Source organism: Oncorhynchus mykiss, chromosome 2 (assembly GCF_013265735.2).
Source record: "Oncorhynchus mykiss isolate Arlee chromosome 2, USDA_OmykA_1.1, whole genome shotgun sequence".
Taxonomy (NCBI): Eukaryota; Metazoa; Chordata; class Actinopteri; order Salmoniformes; family Salmonidae; genus Oncorhynchus; species Oncorhynchus mykiss.
Genome location: NC_048566.1, coordinates 9,243,613 through 9,262,679, shown reverse-complemented (window position 1 = coordinate 9,262,679; position 19,067 = coordinate 9,243,613). Strand labels below are relative to the sequence as shown.

The following is a 19,067-nucleotide window of genomic DNA, read 5'->3' as shown; positions in this document are numbered from 1 at the left end:
GCTCATTAACCCCATGAGTCAGGACAACTTCTAACGGCTTTAGGAATACTATACCACAGTGAGGCTCATTAACCCCATGAGTCAGGACAACTTCTAACGGCTTTAGGAATACTATACCACAGTGAGGCTCATTAACCCCATGAGTCAGGACAACTTCTAACGGCTTTAGGAATACTATACCACAGTGAGCTCAGTAACCCCATGAGTCAGGACAACTTCTAACGGCTTTAGGAATACTATACCACAGTGAGGCGTGAGCTCAGTAACCCCATGAGTCAGGACAACTTCTAACGGCTTTAGGAATACTATACCACAGTGAGGCTCATTAACCCCATGAGTCAGGACAACTTCTAACGGCTTTAGGAATACTATACCACAGTGAGGCTCATTAACCCCATGAGTCAGGACAACTTCTAACGGCTTTAGGAATACTATACCACAGTGAGGCGTGAGCTCAGTAACCCCATGAGTCAGGACAACTTCTAACGGCTTTAGGAATACTATACCACAGTGAGGCTCATTAACCCCATGAGTCAGGACAACTTCTAACGGCTTTAGGAATACTATACCACAGTGAGCTCATTAACCCCATGAGTCAGGACAACTTCTAACGGCTTTAGGAATACTATACCACAGTGAGGCTCATTAACCCCATGAGTCAGGACAACTTCTAACGGCTTTAGGAATACTATACCACAGTGAGGCGTGAGCTCAGTAACCCCATGAGTCAGGACAACTTCTAACGGCTTTAGGAATACTATACCACAGTGAGGCTCATTAACCCCATGAGTCAGGACAACTTCTAACGGCTTTAGGAATACTATACCACAGTGAGGCTCATTAACCCCATGAGTCAGGACAACTTCTAACGGCTTTAGGAATACTATACCACAGTGAGCTCAGTAACCCCATGAGTCAGGACAACTTCTAACGGCTTTAGGAATACTATACCACAGTGAGGCGTGAGCTCAGTAACCCCATGAGTCAGGACAACTTCTAACGGCTTTAGGAATACTATACCACAGTGAGGCGTGAGCTCAGTAACCCCATGAGTCAGGACAACTTCTAACGGCTTTAGGAATACTATACCACAGTGAGGCGTGAGCTCAGTAACCCCATGAGTCAGGACAACTTCTAACGGCTTTAGGAATACTATACCACAGTGAGGCTCATTAACCCCATGAGTCAGGACAACTTCTAACGGCTTTAGGAATACTATACCACAGTGAGGCGTGAGCTCAGTAACCCCATGAGTCAGGACAACTTCTGCTATTTGCATCGTTGGTTATTAACCCCATGAGTCAGGACAACTTCTGCTATTTGCATCGTTGGTTATTAACCCCATGAGTCAGGACAACTTCTGCTATTTGTATTGTTGGTTATTAACCCCATGAGTCAGGACAACTTCTGCTGTTTGTATCGTTGGTTATTAACTCAATGAGTCAGGACAACTTCTGCTATTTGCATCGTTGGTTATTAACCCCATGAGTCAGGACAACTTCTGCTATTTGTATCATTGGTTATTAACCCCATGAGTCAGGACAACTTCTGCTATTTGTATCGTTGGTTATTAACCCCATGAGTCAGGACAACTTCTGCTATTTGTATCGTTGGTTATTAACCCCATGAGTCAGGACAACTTCTGCTGTTTGTATTGTTGGTTATTAACCCCATGAGTCAGGACAACTTCTGCTATTTGTATCGTTGGTTATTAACCCCATGAGTCAGGACAACTTCTGCTATTTGTATCGTTGGTTATTAACCCCATGAGTCAGGACAACTTCTGCTATTTGTATCGTTGGTTATTAACCCCATGAGTCAGGACAACTTCTGCTATTTGTATCGTTGGTTATTAACCCCATGAGTCAGGACAACTTCTGCTATTTGTATCATTGGTTATTAACCCCATGAGTCAGGACAACTTCTGCTATTTGTATCGTTGGTTATTAACTCAATGAGTCAGGACAACTTCTGCTATTTGTATCGTTGGTTATTAACCCCATGAGTCAGGACAACTTCTGCTATTTGTATTGTTGGTTATTAACCCCATGAGTCAGGACAACTTCTGCTATTTGTATCGTTGGTTATTAACCCCATGAGTCAGGACAACTTCTGCTATTTGCATCGTTGGTTATTAACCCCATGAGTCAGGACAACTTCTGCTATTTGTATTGTTGGTTATTAACCCCATGAGTCAGGACAACTTCTGCTGTTTGTATCGTTGGTTATTAACCCCATGAGTCAGGACAACTTCTGCTATTTGCATCGTTGGTTATTAACCCCATGAGTCAGGACAACTTCTGCTATTTACATCATTGGTTATTAACCCCATGAGTCAGGACAACTTCTGCTATTTGTATTGTTGGTTATTAACCCCATGAGTCAGGACAACTTCTGCTGTTTGTATCGTTGGTTATTAACCCCATGAGTCAGGACAACTTCTGCTATTTGTATCGTTGGTTATTAACCCCATGAGTCAGGACAACTTCTGCTATTTGTATTGTTGGTTATTAACCCCATGAGTCAGGACAACTTCTGCTGTTTGTATCGTTGGTTATTAACCCCATGAGTCAGGACAACTTCTGCTATTTGCATCGTTGGTTATTAACCCCATGAGTCAGGACAACTTCTGCTATTTACATCATTGGTTATTAACCCCGTGAGTCAGGACAACTTCTGCTATTTGTATCGTTGGTTATTAACTCAATGAGTCAGGACAACTTCTGCTATTTGTATTGTTGGTTATTAACCCCATGAGTCAGGACAACTTCTGCTATTTGTATCGTTGGTTATTAACCCCATGAGTCAGGACAACTTCTGCTATTTGCATCGTTGGTTATTAACCCCATGAGTCAGGACAACTTCTGCTATTTGTATCGTTGGTTATTAACTCAATGAGTCAGGACAACTTCTGCTATTTACATCATTGGTTATTAACCCCATGAGTCAGGACAACTTCTGCTATTTGTATCGTTGGTTATTAACCCCATGAGTCAGGACAACTTCTGCTGTTTGTATTGTTGGTTATTAACCCCATGAGTCAGGACAACTTCTGCTATTTGTATCGTTGGTTATTAACTCAATGAGTCAGGACAACTTCTGCTGTTTGTATCGTTGGTTATTAACTCAATGAGTCAGGACAACTTCTGCTGTTTGCATCATTGGCTACGGTTGAGAAGTAATGGCCATGCTTTGCTGCCTGTTCTATATTGTGAACAGTTGCTTCCTACAACTCATCCAAGCTTTTCCCCTTGCTAGTCTTATTCTAGACTAGACTGAGCTGGCTCGTGAAGGTACAGTGTGTACCTGAAGTCTGTGTGTGCCCTGGCCTCAGAGTGTGTGTGTGTGTGTGGAGTTGATTATAAGTTTGTTTTGTATATGTGGATGTTCAAGATGTTCTTCTGCGCTCTGTCAGTGTGTTTACCTCTCACTACACCGGGTTTGATGGTCTCAAAGCACGCAGACCGTCTCTCTCCTGCCCTATATACAAAACCACTATCTAAATACTAACACTCCCTCTGTCCTGTCTCTCTCCTGCCAGTGGTGGCCACCCACAAGGCCGCCCGTCCGGTCAGCGCCCCAGTCTTCTCCCAGGCAGCACTGATGGAGGCAGGGATCCCCATGGCCCCCCTGGACCTCCAGCAGCCCCAGACATCCACCCCCATCAGGCTGCCAGCCCGCCAGGACGACAGGAAGCTGCAGGTCACCGTGGAGGCAGTGGACGAGGGCTCAGCCGAGGTCAAGGTACTGCACCTAGGAACTACAACTCCCACAATCCCCTGCCGTACAGGGATCATCATCATTCACCCCTCACACACAGATATACTGGTCATAGAAGTTACAGATAGACTGGTCTCAGCAGCGATATTGCTATATTCATCACATAGTATTATTTATAAGAGAAGTATAAAATGCTGATTTTTCTATAGTTATAAATAGAATAGCTGTGCATCATCATTTCTGCCCTCCATTGGTCACAGTAATGATAGTGTAACAAAGACACACCTCAGATCACAAGTTCCTCAGATGGCTCTGCTATGGACGGGGACGAGGCTCCTAGAGGAGGATTCTAACGTCATTATGCCTTCTCTCCTCCTCCATGCCTGGGGTAACTCCAGTCTAAGCAGACGGACACTGAGGAGCCGGTTCAAATGAGGAAGGTCAGACCTTTGACCTTGTCCCGACTCCTGCTTTTGCATTATATTAGTATTGTAGTCACTCCACTCCCATTCTAACTTACACCACTGCCAAGTCTCCCATCCATAAGACTAACTTCACCCTCTCCTCGTTTTATTCTCCTGGTTTCATTTGAATACTGCTCACAAAACTACAAGGTCTTTGAGTTGACCTCATGTTCAAGTCAGACATTGTCTATGACAACAGCATTGGTATTGGTCATGTGCACAGACAGATGACGTATATGAGATACATTACATATGCTTTTGGTTTGTACATCAGTCCAGACAGGAAGAAAAGTTAGGGCCTTTGAAGAATGAATGTTGAAAGAAGATTCCTCATTGGCTGCTGCATTTACATGCATGACACAGGACTAGGTTTTCATGATGACTAGTGTTTCTATTGAGTTCTGTATCCCTGCCTGACCCTTCACCTTTACCCCCCCACCCCTTCAAGACACCCACTCTAATAGCCCTGTCTTGGGTCCCCTGCTTTGCACATCTGGGATTCCAGGGCCCTTGTGGCCCCCAGAGGCTCCAGGCCACTCTGCATGCAGACCCCTCACCACCCCCCTCCCCATGCAACAATGCATGTCCACGTTGTGACGTCTGCTATGATGTCACGTGGAACCTGTGTAACCCACACCTTTCTCCTTTTTTGTTCCTTCACAGAAAAGAGCTAAGAGAACTGAGGGTGACTCAATTTATATCAGACATAGTCTTTTAATGTTGGAGGTTTGTTTCCCTGTCTTCTGGAGATCTGTCTCTGTACACTGTTTTCTTGCTCTTTGGCTACTGGCTGCTATAATACAACAGGCTGCTTTGCATGTGACATTACTGATTCACATCTTGTGTATTACATAGGCGTCTTTGCTTTTGCTAGTAGATGATTTTGACTGTGTAACCTCTAATTTGCTTTGTGTGTGGCGATATTAACTCAACACAACTAGCTACTTGTTTCAGGGGAATGTTGTTGAGTACTAGATATCTCCTGATTGCTTCTCGCAAAGTATATGATTGGGATTGTGGTCTCTTCTCCCCAGACATCACACCATTCACGTTCCATGAAAGGGAGCCAGGAGTGTTTCATTTGGGGTGTTTGTAGATACCGTTACTGATCGGCCACGTTATGCAGCTGAGATGTTGTTCCGTCTCCAAGCTCGGCCATTTGAGTGTTAGTAGAAGCATTACCATTACATTCCTGACATCTTGTTTCAGCTTTGTCTCTCCTCGGTATACAGTAGAAAAGTGCTCCATCTCCATACTCCATATAGGGCAGGCCACCACCAACCTTCCCTCTCCACCACTCTGCCATCTCCATACTCCATATAGGGCAGGCCACCACCAACCTTCCCTCTCCACCACTCTGCCATCTCCATACTCCATATAGGGCAGGCCACCACCAACCTTCCCTCTCCACCACTCTGCCATCTCCATACTCCATATAGGGCAGGCCACCACCAACCTTCCCTCTCCACCACTCTGCCATCTCCATACTCCATATAGGGCAGGCCACCACCAACCTTCCCTCTCCACCACTCTGCCATCACATATCTTTCCACTCACCAGCTCGTCCACTATTTGTGGCCCTTTCTGAATCTAGTTTATGATGTCTTCCCAGTCATATATTTATGTCATTGTGAATAAATGACTTCTAAGAGTTCCACTGCTCTCATCACCATAAGATTCATCCAGCCACAGAAACAGGATGCTGCTGTCGCTGCATAGTGACCACCTGCGTCTGTGACCTAAAGTAATGTGTGCTAACATCACCTCGCTCTCATCCGCTGTGATTTGTAACCTGATCAGATTCTATGTAGTGCTGCTCACTAATTGAACGGGTGGATTTATCAATGAGAGCTCAGAGAATCCATTTGATTTTGAATGGATCTGATGAACTGAGTTCCTGCCTGCTTTAACGCTGTAGCTTTGAGTTAAATAGAACAGCAAAAGTCACCTGCTGCTTGGTTGACATTGTTTATGATCTAAACATGTTCATATGAGTGACATTGTTTCTGACACACCTGCTTTCTCTCTCCACCTTCTACACATCTACTCTGTCACTCCTCTTCTCCACACCTATTTTCCAAACCAAATGTTTGTCATTTTCCACTTTACCTCTCTCTCCACCTCTCTCTCTCTCTACCTCTCACTCTACCTCTCTCTCTACCTCTCACTCTACCTCTCACTCTACCTCTCACTCTACCTCTCACTCTACCTCTCTCTCTCTCTCTCTCTCTCTCTCTCTCTCTCTCTCTCTCTCTCTCTCTCTCTCTCTCTCTCTCTCTCTCTCTCTCTCTCTCTCTTTCTCTCTCTACCTCTCACTCTACTTCTCTCTCTACCTCTCACTCTACCTCGCTCTCTCTTTCTCTCTCTCTCTCTTCCCCCTCTTCTCCCTCCCTCTCTCTTCTCTCTCTCCCCTCTTCTCCCTCCCTCTCTCTTCTCTCTCCCCCCTCCCTTTTCCTCCCTCTCTCTCCTCTCTCCCACTCCCCCTCTCCTTCCTCCCTCCCTCTCCACTTCTCCCTCCCTTTTCCTCCCTCTCCTCTCTCCCTACCTCTCTCCCACTCCCCCTCTTCTCCCTCCCTCTCTCTTCTCTCTTCCCCCTCCCTTTTCCTCCCTCTCCTCTCTCCCTACCTCTCTCCCACTCCCCCTCTCCTTCCTTCCTCCCTCCCACTCCCCCTCTTCTCCCTCCCTCTCTCTTCCCCCTCCCTTTTCCTCCCTCTCCTCTCTCCCTACCTCTCTCCCACTCCCCCTCTCCTCTCTCTCTCCCTCTCTCTTCTCTCTCTCCCCTCTTCTCCCTCCCTCTCTCTTCTCTCTCCCCCCTCCCTTTTCCTCTCTCTCCTCTCTCCCTACCTCTCTCCCACTCCCCCTCTCCTTCCTTCCTCCCTCCCTCTCCACTTCTCCCTCCCTCCAGGACTTTGAGAAGCCCCAGGAGGATCTCATCAGGCATCATACTAGTATCAGTGAGCTGAAGAGGAACTTCATGGCATCTGTCCCAGAGTCCCGGGGGCCCAGCGAATGGGACAAGCGCCTGTCCACTCACTCCCCCTTCCGCAGCCTGGGCATCAACGGACAGCCTTTACCTGATGCCGACGGGGTGAGTACCATCTCAGACCAGACACTGTGCCGTACCCCACCACACACCCCTCCCCTCAGTTCTCTGTAGTTCACGCCAGCTTCCCAGCTCTCCCATTCCACAGAGAAGGAATGGATGTTAGCACACACTGTCGGGGTCAGTTCCATTTCAATGCAAGTCAATTTGGGAGATGAGGAGAAATTGAAATGTGTGAATATATTCCTGAATTGACTGAATGGAAGTAGCCCACCACACGTTTCCCTCTGTATGGCTGTCTGTTGTGTTCTCTGAGTTGATGTGTTGGGGTGGAGAACCACAACACCATCCTGTGGTTCTACTTTTTGTTCCTCTTGGTTTGTGTTGATGCGATGCAAACACTTATTGCATGTCTTTGAACAAGGCCTTTTGTCTTCAACCGGACCCATCTAGTCTATGAAAGGCTTTCTGTCATTACTACCCTACTAAAATGGAACGATTTCTGTTTGCATGGGCCAACTGAAGAACACCTTGTCCAGACTGATTGGAACAGATCAGTCTGTTCGCCTTGTGGCCCAGTCTGTCTGAATGTTCAGCTGTTTGTTGTGGGGAAGGGACTTATGGTTTGGGCATGTGGTGTCTGAGCCTATTGGTCAGGTTTCTAAGCCCAGCTCTGTCTTTACCTCCTCATTCATTGGCTGTCCCTTAGTCTGACCCTCCCCTCAGTGCATGACAACCAGACCTGATTGGACAGAGAAACTGCATGACCCTGTGACTTGAAGATCATGACCTTGGATTAGAAGAGTTGAGCTGTGTGCTCGTCCTCCTGTCTCCTCTTTCCCTCAGTGATGTGCTTGTTTTCTGCTTCATGTCCTCCATCCTGCCTCCTTCTCCCAAATACTGCCCCTCTTTCCCTAACTCTGCTTTCCCGCACTTCCTTTTTCTCACTTTGCTTTGTTATTCCGTGTACTGATACTCCTGTCCCCAAGCCCACAACTGAAGTCTGAAGGCCCACAGGTTACCCATAACCACCTAGTCCAACTCAGACATGCGTTCTCCATTCTTCCTCTCTTAGACCATGACACAGCTTTGCATAGCCTTCCTATCCATTACCCTACATCAGACATTTCAACATCCCCTACCTCTCTCATCTCTCTCCCCCTCTCCACCCTCACCCTTCTCCCCTCAGTTCGCCATCCGCCTTCCGCGTGGCCCCCTGCAAGACTTCTACTCTAAACGCAGCTGAGGTGGCATCCTAGGGGCCCCTCGAGCCAGCCCAGAGGGAGAGGACCAGAGAGAGGGATGTGTGTAGGCAGGCCATCAACCTCTAGCTCCTTCTTCTTCTCTTCTTCATCACAGCTCTTCATCATCATCTTCTTCTACTTCAGAAGCTGCTTCCTGTCATGTGACTCTTACTTCCTGTGTATCTTGCTCAGTCCCCCCCTCCCCAACTCTTCCTGACTGTTCCTACAGACTGTTGCTCCTTCCTAAAAAGTTGAAAGACTTGACGATGACCCCACTTCTGTTTTTGTATATCTGATTATCTGGACTAGACGAGGTGCGTCTGACAATGACAGTTGACAGGTGGCTTTTTACAGTAGGAACAGTTTTGATATGTGCAGGTTATAGAAGGTGTTTTTGTATACATCCAGACAGACATCAATGTTGTCATATGTCATCGTAGGATTAGTTAGTGGCGTGTTGTGGTATTTCATGTATGAAGTCTTCTATAGAAGCACATTAACCCAGCACTAGTGGACAGCTACAGTGTATTTTTGAGTATACAGTGTATACCTCATCACAATTCACTGTTATTTTATCTAACACTGACGAGGTAACTTTGGGGCAGCTTGATCAAATGTTATAGTATACATGACCTAAGTTTCGTTCACTGGTATTTGGTAAAACACTCTTGTCAACTGCAATATATTTTGTCCTGCTGCATGCCCCTTTGACAATCAAAATGCAATAAATTCTTGCTGAACATGTTTGATGGTGGAAAACATTGTTTCATTCCCTGCTGTTGTTCACACAGTGGATATATGTGTGCTGTGTCTTTCCTCTAGAGTGTGTGTATTACTCCTATAAGGGAAGAGCTGGACACTAAGGCAGCGCTACAACAGGACGAGTCCAGCAACACTGTAAGACCATCGGGGGGGCCCAGCCCCAGCCCTGCTAGCACAGAAACTGGGCCTGATAGGGTTGACTCCAAATCCCATGATGCACCTGGGGTGGCAGGGCCATATGTTCAGGATGATGAGCATGTTAGCTCTGGGACCACCACCAGCCACGTACCTGTCGTTGAGGTGGAGAGGGCACAGCTGCCCCACTCCTATCAGCTCCAGGGTACAGTGCTGGAGGAGGAGGAGCCGGCAGACCCAGGGTCGAGGGGGGAGCAGTCTGGGAGGATAACTGGAACCTCCCACACCTCCTATTTCGTGAGCGGTGTTCCCCATGTCATACGCTGTTTCCAGGTAGCCCTCCCTCTGCCCAGACCAGCTCCTGTTGATTGACTCCTCTGCCTGTCCTCTACCTGTACTCTGCCTGTCCTCTGCTCTTTCTGGGTGATTCCATGGGGGACAGTGTACACTCACCCTTCTGCAGCATGGCTACAAGGAATCCAAACTGTAAACACTGAATCTGTACTGTAGTCATACTGGATGGATGGTTGAGTTCTGCTAGAGCTGGCTGCAGAGGCGGTGCACAGTGATGGTGTTTTCTCTGGTGTTGGGGGCGATGGGAAGGACCGTGTCGCTATTCTTCTCTTTCAAGCGCTCTCTCTGACACAAGATGAATTGTCTTTCTCTCTCTGACACGCTAGATGAATCGTCTTTCTCTCTCTGACACACTAGATGAATTGTCTTTCTCTCTCTGACACACTAGATGAATTGTCTTTCTCTCTCTGACACACTAGATGAATTGTCTTTCTCTCTCTGACACACTAGATGACTTGTCTTTCTCTCTCTGACACACTAGATGAATTGTCTTTCTCTCTCTGACACACTAGATGAATCGTCTTTCTTTCTCTGACACACTAGATGAATTGTCTTTCTTTCTCTGACACACTAGATTAATTGTCTTTCTCTCTCTGACACACTAGATGAATTGTCTTTCTCTCTCTGACACACTAGATGAATTGTCTTTCTCTCTCTGACACACTAGATTAATTGTCTTTCTCTCTCTGACACGCTAGATGAATTGTCTTTCTCTTTCTGACACACTAGATGAATCGTCTTTCTTTCTCTGACACACTAGATGAATCGTCTTTCTTTCTCTGACATACTAGATGAATTGTCTTTCTCTCTCTGACACACTAGATGAATTGTCTTTCTCTCTCTGACACACTAGACAAATTGTCTTTCTCTCTCTGACACACTAGATGAATCGTCTTTCTCTCTCTGACACGCTAGATGAATTGTCTTTCTCTCTCTGACACACTGGATGAATTGTCTTTCTCTCTCTGACACACTAGACAAATTGTCTTTCTCTCTCTGACACACTAGATGAATCGTCTTTCTCTCTCTGACACACTAGATGAATTGTCTTTCTCTCTCTGACACACTAGACAAATTGTCTTTCTCTTTCTGACACACTAGATGAATTGTCTTTCTCTCTCTGACACGCTAGATGAATTGTCTTTCTCTTTCTGACACACTAGATGAATCGTCTTTCTTTCTCTGACACACTAGATGAATCGTCTTTCTTTCTCTGACACACTAGATGAATCGTCTTTCTTTCTCTGACACACTAGATGAATTGTCTTTCTCTCTCTGACACACTAGATGAATTGTCTTTCTCTCTCTGACACACTAGATGACTTGTCTTTCTCTCTCTGACACACTAGATGAATTGTCTTTCTCTCTCTGACACACTAGATGAATTGTCTTTCTCTCTCTGACACACTAGATGACTTGTCTTTCTCTCTCTGACACACTAGATGACTTGTCTTTCTCTTTCTGACACAAGATGAATTGTCTTTCTCCCTCTGACACACTAGATGAATTGTCTTTCTCTCTCTGACACACTAGATGAATTGTCTTTCTCTCTCTGACACACTAGATGAATCGTCTTTCTTTCTCTGACACACTAGATGAATTGTCTTTCTCTCTCTGACACACTAGATGAATTGTCTTTCTCTCTCTGACACACTAGATGAATTGTCTTTCTCTCTCTGACACACTAGATGAATTGTCTTTCTCTCTCTGACACGCTAGATGAATTGTCTTTCTCTTTCTGACACACTAGATGAATTGTCTTTCTCTCTCTGACACACTAGATGAATCGTCTTTCTTTCTCTGACACACTAGATGAATCGTCTTTCTTTCTCTGACACACTAGATGAATTGTCTTTCTCTCTCTGACACACTAGATGAATTGTCTTTCTCTCTCTGACACACTAGACAAATTGTCTTTCTCTCTCTGACACACTAGATGAATCGTCTTTCTCTCTCTGACACGCTAGATGAATTGTCTTTCTCTCTCTGACACACTGGATGAATTGTCTTTCTCTCTCTGACACACTAGACAAATTGTCTTTCTCTCTCTGACACACTAGATGAATCGTCTTTCTCTCTCTGACACACTAGATGAATTGTCTTTCTCTCTCTGACACACTAGACAAATTGTCTTTCTCTTTCTGACACACTAGATGAATTGTCTTTCTCTCTCTGACACGCTAGATGAATTGTCTTTCTCTTTCTGACACACTAGATGAATTGTCTTTCTCTCTCTGACACACTAGATGAATTGTCTTTCTCTCTCTGACACACTAGATGAATTGTCTTTCTCTCTCTGACACACTAGATGGATCGTCTTTCTCTCTCTGACACACTAGATGAATCGTCTTTCTTTCTCTGACACACTAGATGAATCGTCTTTCTTTCTCTGACACACTAGATGAATTGTCTTTCTCTCTCTGACACACTAGATGAATTGTCTTTCTCTCTCTGACACACTAGATGACTTGTCTTTCTCTCTCTGACACACTAGATGAATTGTCTTTCTCTCTCTGACACACTAGATGAATTGTCTTTCTCTCTCTGACACACTAGATGACTTGTCTTTCTCTCTCTGACACACTAGATGACTTGTCTTTCTCTTTCTGACACAAGATGAATTGTCTTTCTCTCTCTGACACACTAGATTAATTGTCTTTCTCTTTCTGACACTAGATGAATTGTCTTTCTCTCTCTGACACACTAGATGACTTGTCTTTCTCTCTCTGACACAAGATGAATTGTCTTTCTCTCTCTGACACACTAGATGAATTGTCTTTCTCTCTCTGACACGCTAGATGAATCGTCTTTCTCTCTGACACACTAGATGAATTGTCTTTCTCTCTCTGACACACTAGATGAATCGTCTTTCTCTCTCTGACACACTAGATGAATTGTCTTTCTCTTTCTGACACACTAGATGAATTGTCTTTCTCTCTCTGACACACTAGATGAATTGTCTTTCTCTCTCTGACACACTAGATGAATTGTCTTTCTCTCTCTGACACACTAGATGAATTGTCTTTCTCTCTCTGACACACTAGATGAATTGTCTTTCTCTCTCTGACACACTAGATGAATTGTCTTTCTCTCTCTGACACACTAGATGAATTGTCTTTCTCTCTCTGACACACTAGATGACTTGTCTTTCTCTCTCTGACACACTAGATGACTTGTCTTTCTCTTTCTGACACTAGATGAATTGTCTTTCTCTCTCTGACACACTAGATGACTTGTCTTTCTCTCTCTGACACACTAGATGAATCGTCTTTCTCTCTCTGACACACTAGATGAATTGTCTTTCTCTCTCTGACACACTAGATGAATTGTCTTTCTCTTTCTGACACACTAGATGAATTGTCTTTCTCTCTCTGACACACTACATGAATTGTCTTTCTCTCTCTGACACACTAGATGAATCGTCTTTCTCTCTCTGACACACTAGATGAATTGTCTTTCTCTCTCTGACACACTAGATGAATTGTCTTTCTCTCTCTGACACACTAGATGAATTGTCTTTCTCTCTCTGACACACTAGATTACTTGTCTTTCTCTCTCTGACACACTAGATGACTTGTCTTTCTCTTTCTGACAGTAGATGAATTGTCTTTCTCTCTCTGACACTAGATGACTTGTCTTTCTCTCTCTGACACAAGATGAATTGTCTTTCTCTCTCTGACACAAGATGAATTGTCTTTCTCTCTCTGACACACTAGATGAATTGTCTTTCTCTCTCTGACACACTAGATGAATTGTCTTTCTCTCTCTGACACACTAGATGAATTGTCTTTCTCTCTCTGACACACTAGATGAATCGTCTTTCTCTCTCTGACACACTAGATGAATTGTCTTTCTCTCTCTGACACACTAGATGAATTGTCTTTCTCTCTCTGACACACTAGATGACTTGTCTTTCTCTCTCTGACACACTAGATTAATTGTCTTTCTCTCTCTGACACACTAGATGAATTGTCTTTCTCTTTCTGACACACTAGATGAATTGTCTTTCTCTTTCTGACACACTAGATGAATTGTCTTTCTCTCTCTGACACACTAGATGAATTGTCTTTCTCTCTCTGACACACTAGATGAATTGTCTTTCTCTCTCTGACACACTAGATGAATTGTCTTTCTCTTTCTGACACACTAGATGACTTGTCTTTCTCTCTCTGACACACTAGATGAATTGTCTTTCTCTCTCTGACACACTAGATGAATTGTCTTTCTCTTTCTGACACACTAGATGAATCGTCTTTCTCTCTCTGACCTTGTGGTGGTTGGAAGGACATCTTGGTAAAACTAGGGGAGTGGGAACGAGGGACCCAATCAGTTGTGAATGAAAAGAGGGGTGTGGTTTGAGGGGCGTGGTTGATGAAACATTGGAAAGTTACAGCTGTGCAATGTTCAATTGGGCACAACCAATAATGTATATAAACACTGGACACAACATCATGTAAGGTTGAGATATAATGATGTGATATAGAGCCTATATCTCTGACATGTATAGAAGAAAGGAACCATGTCGGCTCTTCTCATGTTGATGTGCAACGTTCAGTCAAACTGACTGGAGTGTGTTCTCCTCCCACCCCAGCCCCCTCTGGTGCAGACCCAGACAGTCACCATCACAGACGTGTCCAACTCCCTCCCTACTGACGTCTCCACTAAGGATGTCCCTATCGTTCAGACCCAGACTATCAGCTACGAGTCTGCAGAGGTAGCCACCCCATGATCATATAGATGATGCTACAGCTGGGGAACTCTGTGGTTCCACCTCCACAGGGTACAATCAGGGCCGTGTTCAGGGATCTATACATGGCATTTCTTTCTGAAACGTTCAGTACAGTGCACCGATGACTGAGGTGTTACCATGGAGCCATTATTTCCGTTTGTTTCCTCTCAGGTGTCAGTTGATGGGACAGATGGGGGGAAAGAGGCCACAGCACTGAGCAGCATTCAGTCCATTACCTCAGAGAGCAGCAGGGAAACCAGTGGCACCTCCATCACTACCACCACCACTCACATCTCCAAGGTAAGGGCACACCATAGACCGCACACACACCTCAGCTGTGTCATGGCCTCTGACTATTTCTCTTGTCCCAGGTGGTGAAAGGAGGAGCGTCAGAGACCAGAGTGGAGAAGAGGATCGTCATCACTGCCGACTCAGAGGATGACCAGGTACAGTACGGTGTCTATGACGGCTCCTTCTACACACACCAAGGCCTGGTCAAACACAATGCTTCACTGTGACACATTTTTGTCATAAGGTGTACAGCCAGCTAGGTGGAGGTTAACTGAAGCTTTGTCTCCTGCAGGGAAGCGACGGCGGAGCAACAGCAATGTGATTCAGCTCAACACACAGTCAGGGAGCCCTATGGATCTGATGCTCAACACACAGTCAGGGAGCCCTATGGATCTGATGCTCAAGACACCAGAGCTTTGTAGTACAGACTAACCTCCCTGTCCCAGAGCCACCCCCACCTCCTCAACCCATACGGACATTGTGTCCTGACTGGTCCCCTCTAGAACCACTGTGGTTACATCTCTTGACCAGAGTCCTGGTTAAAAGTAGTGCATTATAAAGGGAATATGGTGCCATTTGGGATGCATCCTGGTGTCTCCCTGCCCAGTGGGATATGAACAGGCCAGGGAGAAAGCCTATTGTGTCCTCTCTTTCCATACTGCTGTTCTGACTGTATGTTGGCTTCATTTTGGTCTATTCCACTCAAACCTGATATTTCGCCAAATTACTCTTTTTTTTTTTGTATTATGATAGTAGGAAAGATGAACCTTTTCAGTTCTAAGAGCATTTAGGTCATTTGCGTTTAAATGTTTATTTACAACATATTTTTCTGTCGTTTGTATTGCCACTACTGTGTCATTGAGTGTGGACTCAGTGATATGACGGAGATGCAGAAAGTAAACAGTGTAGTGGGTCAATTTCAGCCAAACAACTAAGAACGTTGAAGCGAGAGGCTCGACTTCTCCGCTGTTTTGGTGCCATGGTTCCAACGCTGTGAACAGAGTGAAGTGAACCCGTGCACATGCGCAGATACTGTGTGAGAGCCAAGTCTTGCATCTGGCTCATCTCAGTATCTGCGGTGCTGGTCGAGGCAACGGCATTTTACTGAGTCTCCCTTTAACATGCTCATTTTGACAGAAATGCACTGTTTTCAACTGGGCTTTAAGTAATAACATTATCAGACTTTTTCAATCAGATTAAGATGCCGGACAGAAACTAGACCTATTTTTGGAAAGGGATAACTCCTTTGAGTTTGTTTATGTTTATAATTGAGGAATATTCTTTTTTTTGATTGAATATTCAAATTGAAATGACATACCTCACTTAAAAGTATTGAACAAAGATATTGCATACTCCAACAACCATGCCTGTTTTGGATTTGTTCTCTGCTCAGGTAAACTCTCTCTTTCTCAACCAGCCAAGTTAACATGTGTAATACTACTAGGTCAGGCCACGATGACCCTCGGTATAAACTTTGACGTGATGACAACTATCTGTTTTGAAATGTTTACTCTATTTTATAGCATTACTGGTTTTATAGTATTTGTACAAAATGAGGTGTTTAAGTTATTGAAGTTCATATCCTACTCAATGGTAGCTTCTCATATCAATATTGTCTTCTTTTTTTTTTACAGCTTGAATTTGGGAGTGTCCCCATGTTTCCCAGTACATATTCACCATTGTTTTTCTTCCTCTTTTAACGCACCATTGACCTCTAGGACTGCCCCATGCAGTCTGACGTGAGAGCAATGGAAAGTCCCGCTGTGTTTTGTCCCTTAAAATGATTTTAGATAGAAATGTGGTTGATTTGATGAAACAATGCTTTAGTCTGTTTCTCAGGTTTTATGTCTTTATCAATACTGCAGGACAAAACCCCTCTGTATATGATTGTATGAAGAATGTTCAGTCTTAATGTACATTCTAGCCCTGCAGATGGGTCCAAATGATTCTCAGCTCTTAAACACTTAAACCTGTGCAAGATGTATTTATCACTATCAAAAGGCAGCTGTCCCAGTGTATGTGGCTTTTATTTCATACAGGGGAACATATTTAGTCCTTTTGTACATGTTCTACCATCATTTCTTTGTAAAGTAGAGACTGTTTCATGTGATTCTTTGTACTGGGATGTTTTTTAAAACACGAGCCTGTTCGCAGGCTTTTAGACACAGAAGTCACATTCATAATCATCTAGTTTGTAAATCTTTCTTACCACCTGTTTTAGAGTAGATTCCTCTACCAGTTGGTGTACCCTGTCCTTTTGTAGATCAGATAAAGATACTTGTATGACAACCCTTTTAGAGAATGACAATTGGTAGCAGACCTTTCTTCCCCTCTGAAGAAGTTTGTGAAGGTGGCACAAACTATTAGCTAGAAGGATCTTGAGGGCATAAACTAGAATCTCAGCGGAGTCCTTCGTTTTTAGATATGTAAACTTATTGCTTTTGTGACTTATCCCTGTCTTTAAAATTAAATAAAATCAGGATGAATTATCAAGTGGTGTGTAGTGTCTGTCTGAGCAGGATTTCAGTCACAATAAGAAAATGTTTTAATAAAAGGTGACCAATAGAATTGTAAGAAATACAATTTTATTAAAAATTCTTAATTCCAGATGCTTGCATACAGACTTCAGAAAATCAATAATAACATTACCACTGGAATTGTAGACTGAAAGAAAAACATATTTAATGTAAAATGTAGTACCATAATGTAAACTGGTTGTAGCTATAGGTTATCAACATGAAAGACATCCACCTGTGTTCAATACCACTTCATATTGTAACAGACCAATGCAAGAGAAATCATGTGTCTCAGTGTCCAGTCAAGAGAAACCATGTGTCTCAGTGTCCAGTCAAGAGAAACCATGTGTCTCAGTGTCCAGTCAAGAGAAACCATGTGTCTCAGTGTCCAGTCAAGAGAAACCATGTGTCTCAGTGTCCAGTCAAGAGAAACCATGCGTCTCAGTGTCCAGTCAAGAGAAACCATGTGTCTCAGTGTCCAGTCAAGAGAAACCATGTGTCTCAGTGTCCAGTCAAGAGAAACCATGTGTCTCAGTGTCCAGTCAAGAGAAACCATGTGTCTCAGTGTCCAGTCAAGAGAAACCATGTGTCTCAGTGTCCAGTCAAGAGAAACCATGTGTCTCAGTGTCCAGTCAAGATAAACCATGTGTCTCGGTTTCTCTTGACTGGACACTGAGACACATGGTTTATCTTGACTGGACACTGAGACACATGGTTTCTCTTGACTGGACACTGAGACACATGGTTTCTCTTGACTGGACACTGAGACACATGGTTTCTCTTGACTGGACACTGAGACACATGGTTTCTCTTGACTGGACACTGAGACACATGGTTTCTCTTGACTGGACACTGAGACACATGGTTTCTCTTGACTGGACACTGAGACGCATGGTTTCTCTTGACTGGACACTGAGACACATGGTTTCTCTTGACTGGACACTATGTGTCTCAGTGTCCAGTCAAGATAAACCATGTGTCTCAGTGTCCAGTCAAGAGAAACCATGCGTCTCAGTGTCCAGTCAAGAGAAATCATGCGTCTCAGTGTCCAGTCAAGAGAAACCATGCGTCTCAGTGTCCAGTCAAGAGAAACCATGTGTCTCAGTGTCCAGTCAAGAGAAACCATGTGTCTCAGTGTCCAGTCAAGAGAAACCATGCGTCTCAGTATCCAGTCAAGAGAAACCATGCGTCTCAGTGTCCAGTCAAGAGAAACCATGTGTCTCAGTGTCCAGTCAAGAGAAACCATGTGTCTCAGTGTCCAGTCAAGAGAAACCATGCGTCTCAGTGTCCAGTCAAGAGACAACTCTGCTCTGTCATGGACATGTTCACAACTAATGATGGCTTAAGTGGCCTGAACATTTCCACTTTGGGACAGTGAGTGTTCCAGCACTGGTATTTTATGTCAGCACAAAGCAAACCCATGTTGCCCTTCACCCTGAGAACACATCTTATACATCTAATAAACTCCGTCTTAAATTCAATTTGTGCAGCATCCATTCTCTAGGGAATCTATCATACATATCAAACTGGTTGTTAATATGATTCTCAGCCAATCATCTGGATATGAACAAACATTGAAGAATGTTGTACATCACCCTTTTCACACTGCTAAGTTACGTGTCCACCCTCGGTAATGGAACCATGCGGGAAAGGAAACCATGTAGAGAATGTATCTGAGCCAGCCCAATACTTTGCAGGTCAGCATGATAGTGTGACAACAGGTATTAGGATGTGCTCACACAGGCTGCCCAACTCTGACCAATCACATCAGCTCTTTTGACAATACGTGGGCAAAAGATCAGAATTGGG

General features: G+C 44.3%; 1 protein-coding gene across 16 annotated transcripts in view; it reads left to right on the top strand.

Annotated features, from left to right (window-relative positions):
* LOC110510828 overlaps positions 1 to 17,235 on the top strand; it is a 39,301-nt gene extending 22,066 nt beyond the window's left edge. For 8 of the 16 annotated variants that reach the window (XM_036937330.1, XM_036937309.1, XM_036937313.1 and 5 more), the window contains 9 exons: positions 3,542 to 3,744; positions 4,119 to 4,160; positions 4,848 to 4,910; positions 7,090 to 7,272; positions 9,294 to 9,701; positions 14,314 to 14,436; positions 14,623 to 14,751; positions 14,823 to 14,897; positions 15,035 to 17,235. In XM_036937330.1, the coding sequence (XP_036793225.1) occupies positions 3,542 to 3,744; positions 4,119 to 4,160; positions 4,848 to 4,910; positions 7,090 to 7,272; positions 9,294 to 9,701; positions 14,314 to 14,436; positions 14,623 to 14,751; positions 14,823 to 14,897; positions 15,035 to 15,064 (1,256 nt within the window). In that variant the 3' untranslated portion in view covers positions 15,065 to 17,235. Of the gene's footprint in view, positions 1 to 3,541; positions 3,745 to 4,118; positions 4,161 to 4,847; positions 4,911 to 7,089; positions 7,273 to 8,416; positions 9,231 to 9,293; positions 9,702 to 14,313; positions 14,437 to 14,622; positions 14,752 to 14,822; positions 14,898 to 15,034 lie in introns of those variants that run through there. The other 8 variants (XM_036937298.1, XM_036937336.1, XM_036937306.1 and 5 more) reach the window with 8 other exon arrangements.
* Positions 17,236 to 19,067: the final 1,832 nt, after the last annotated feature.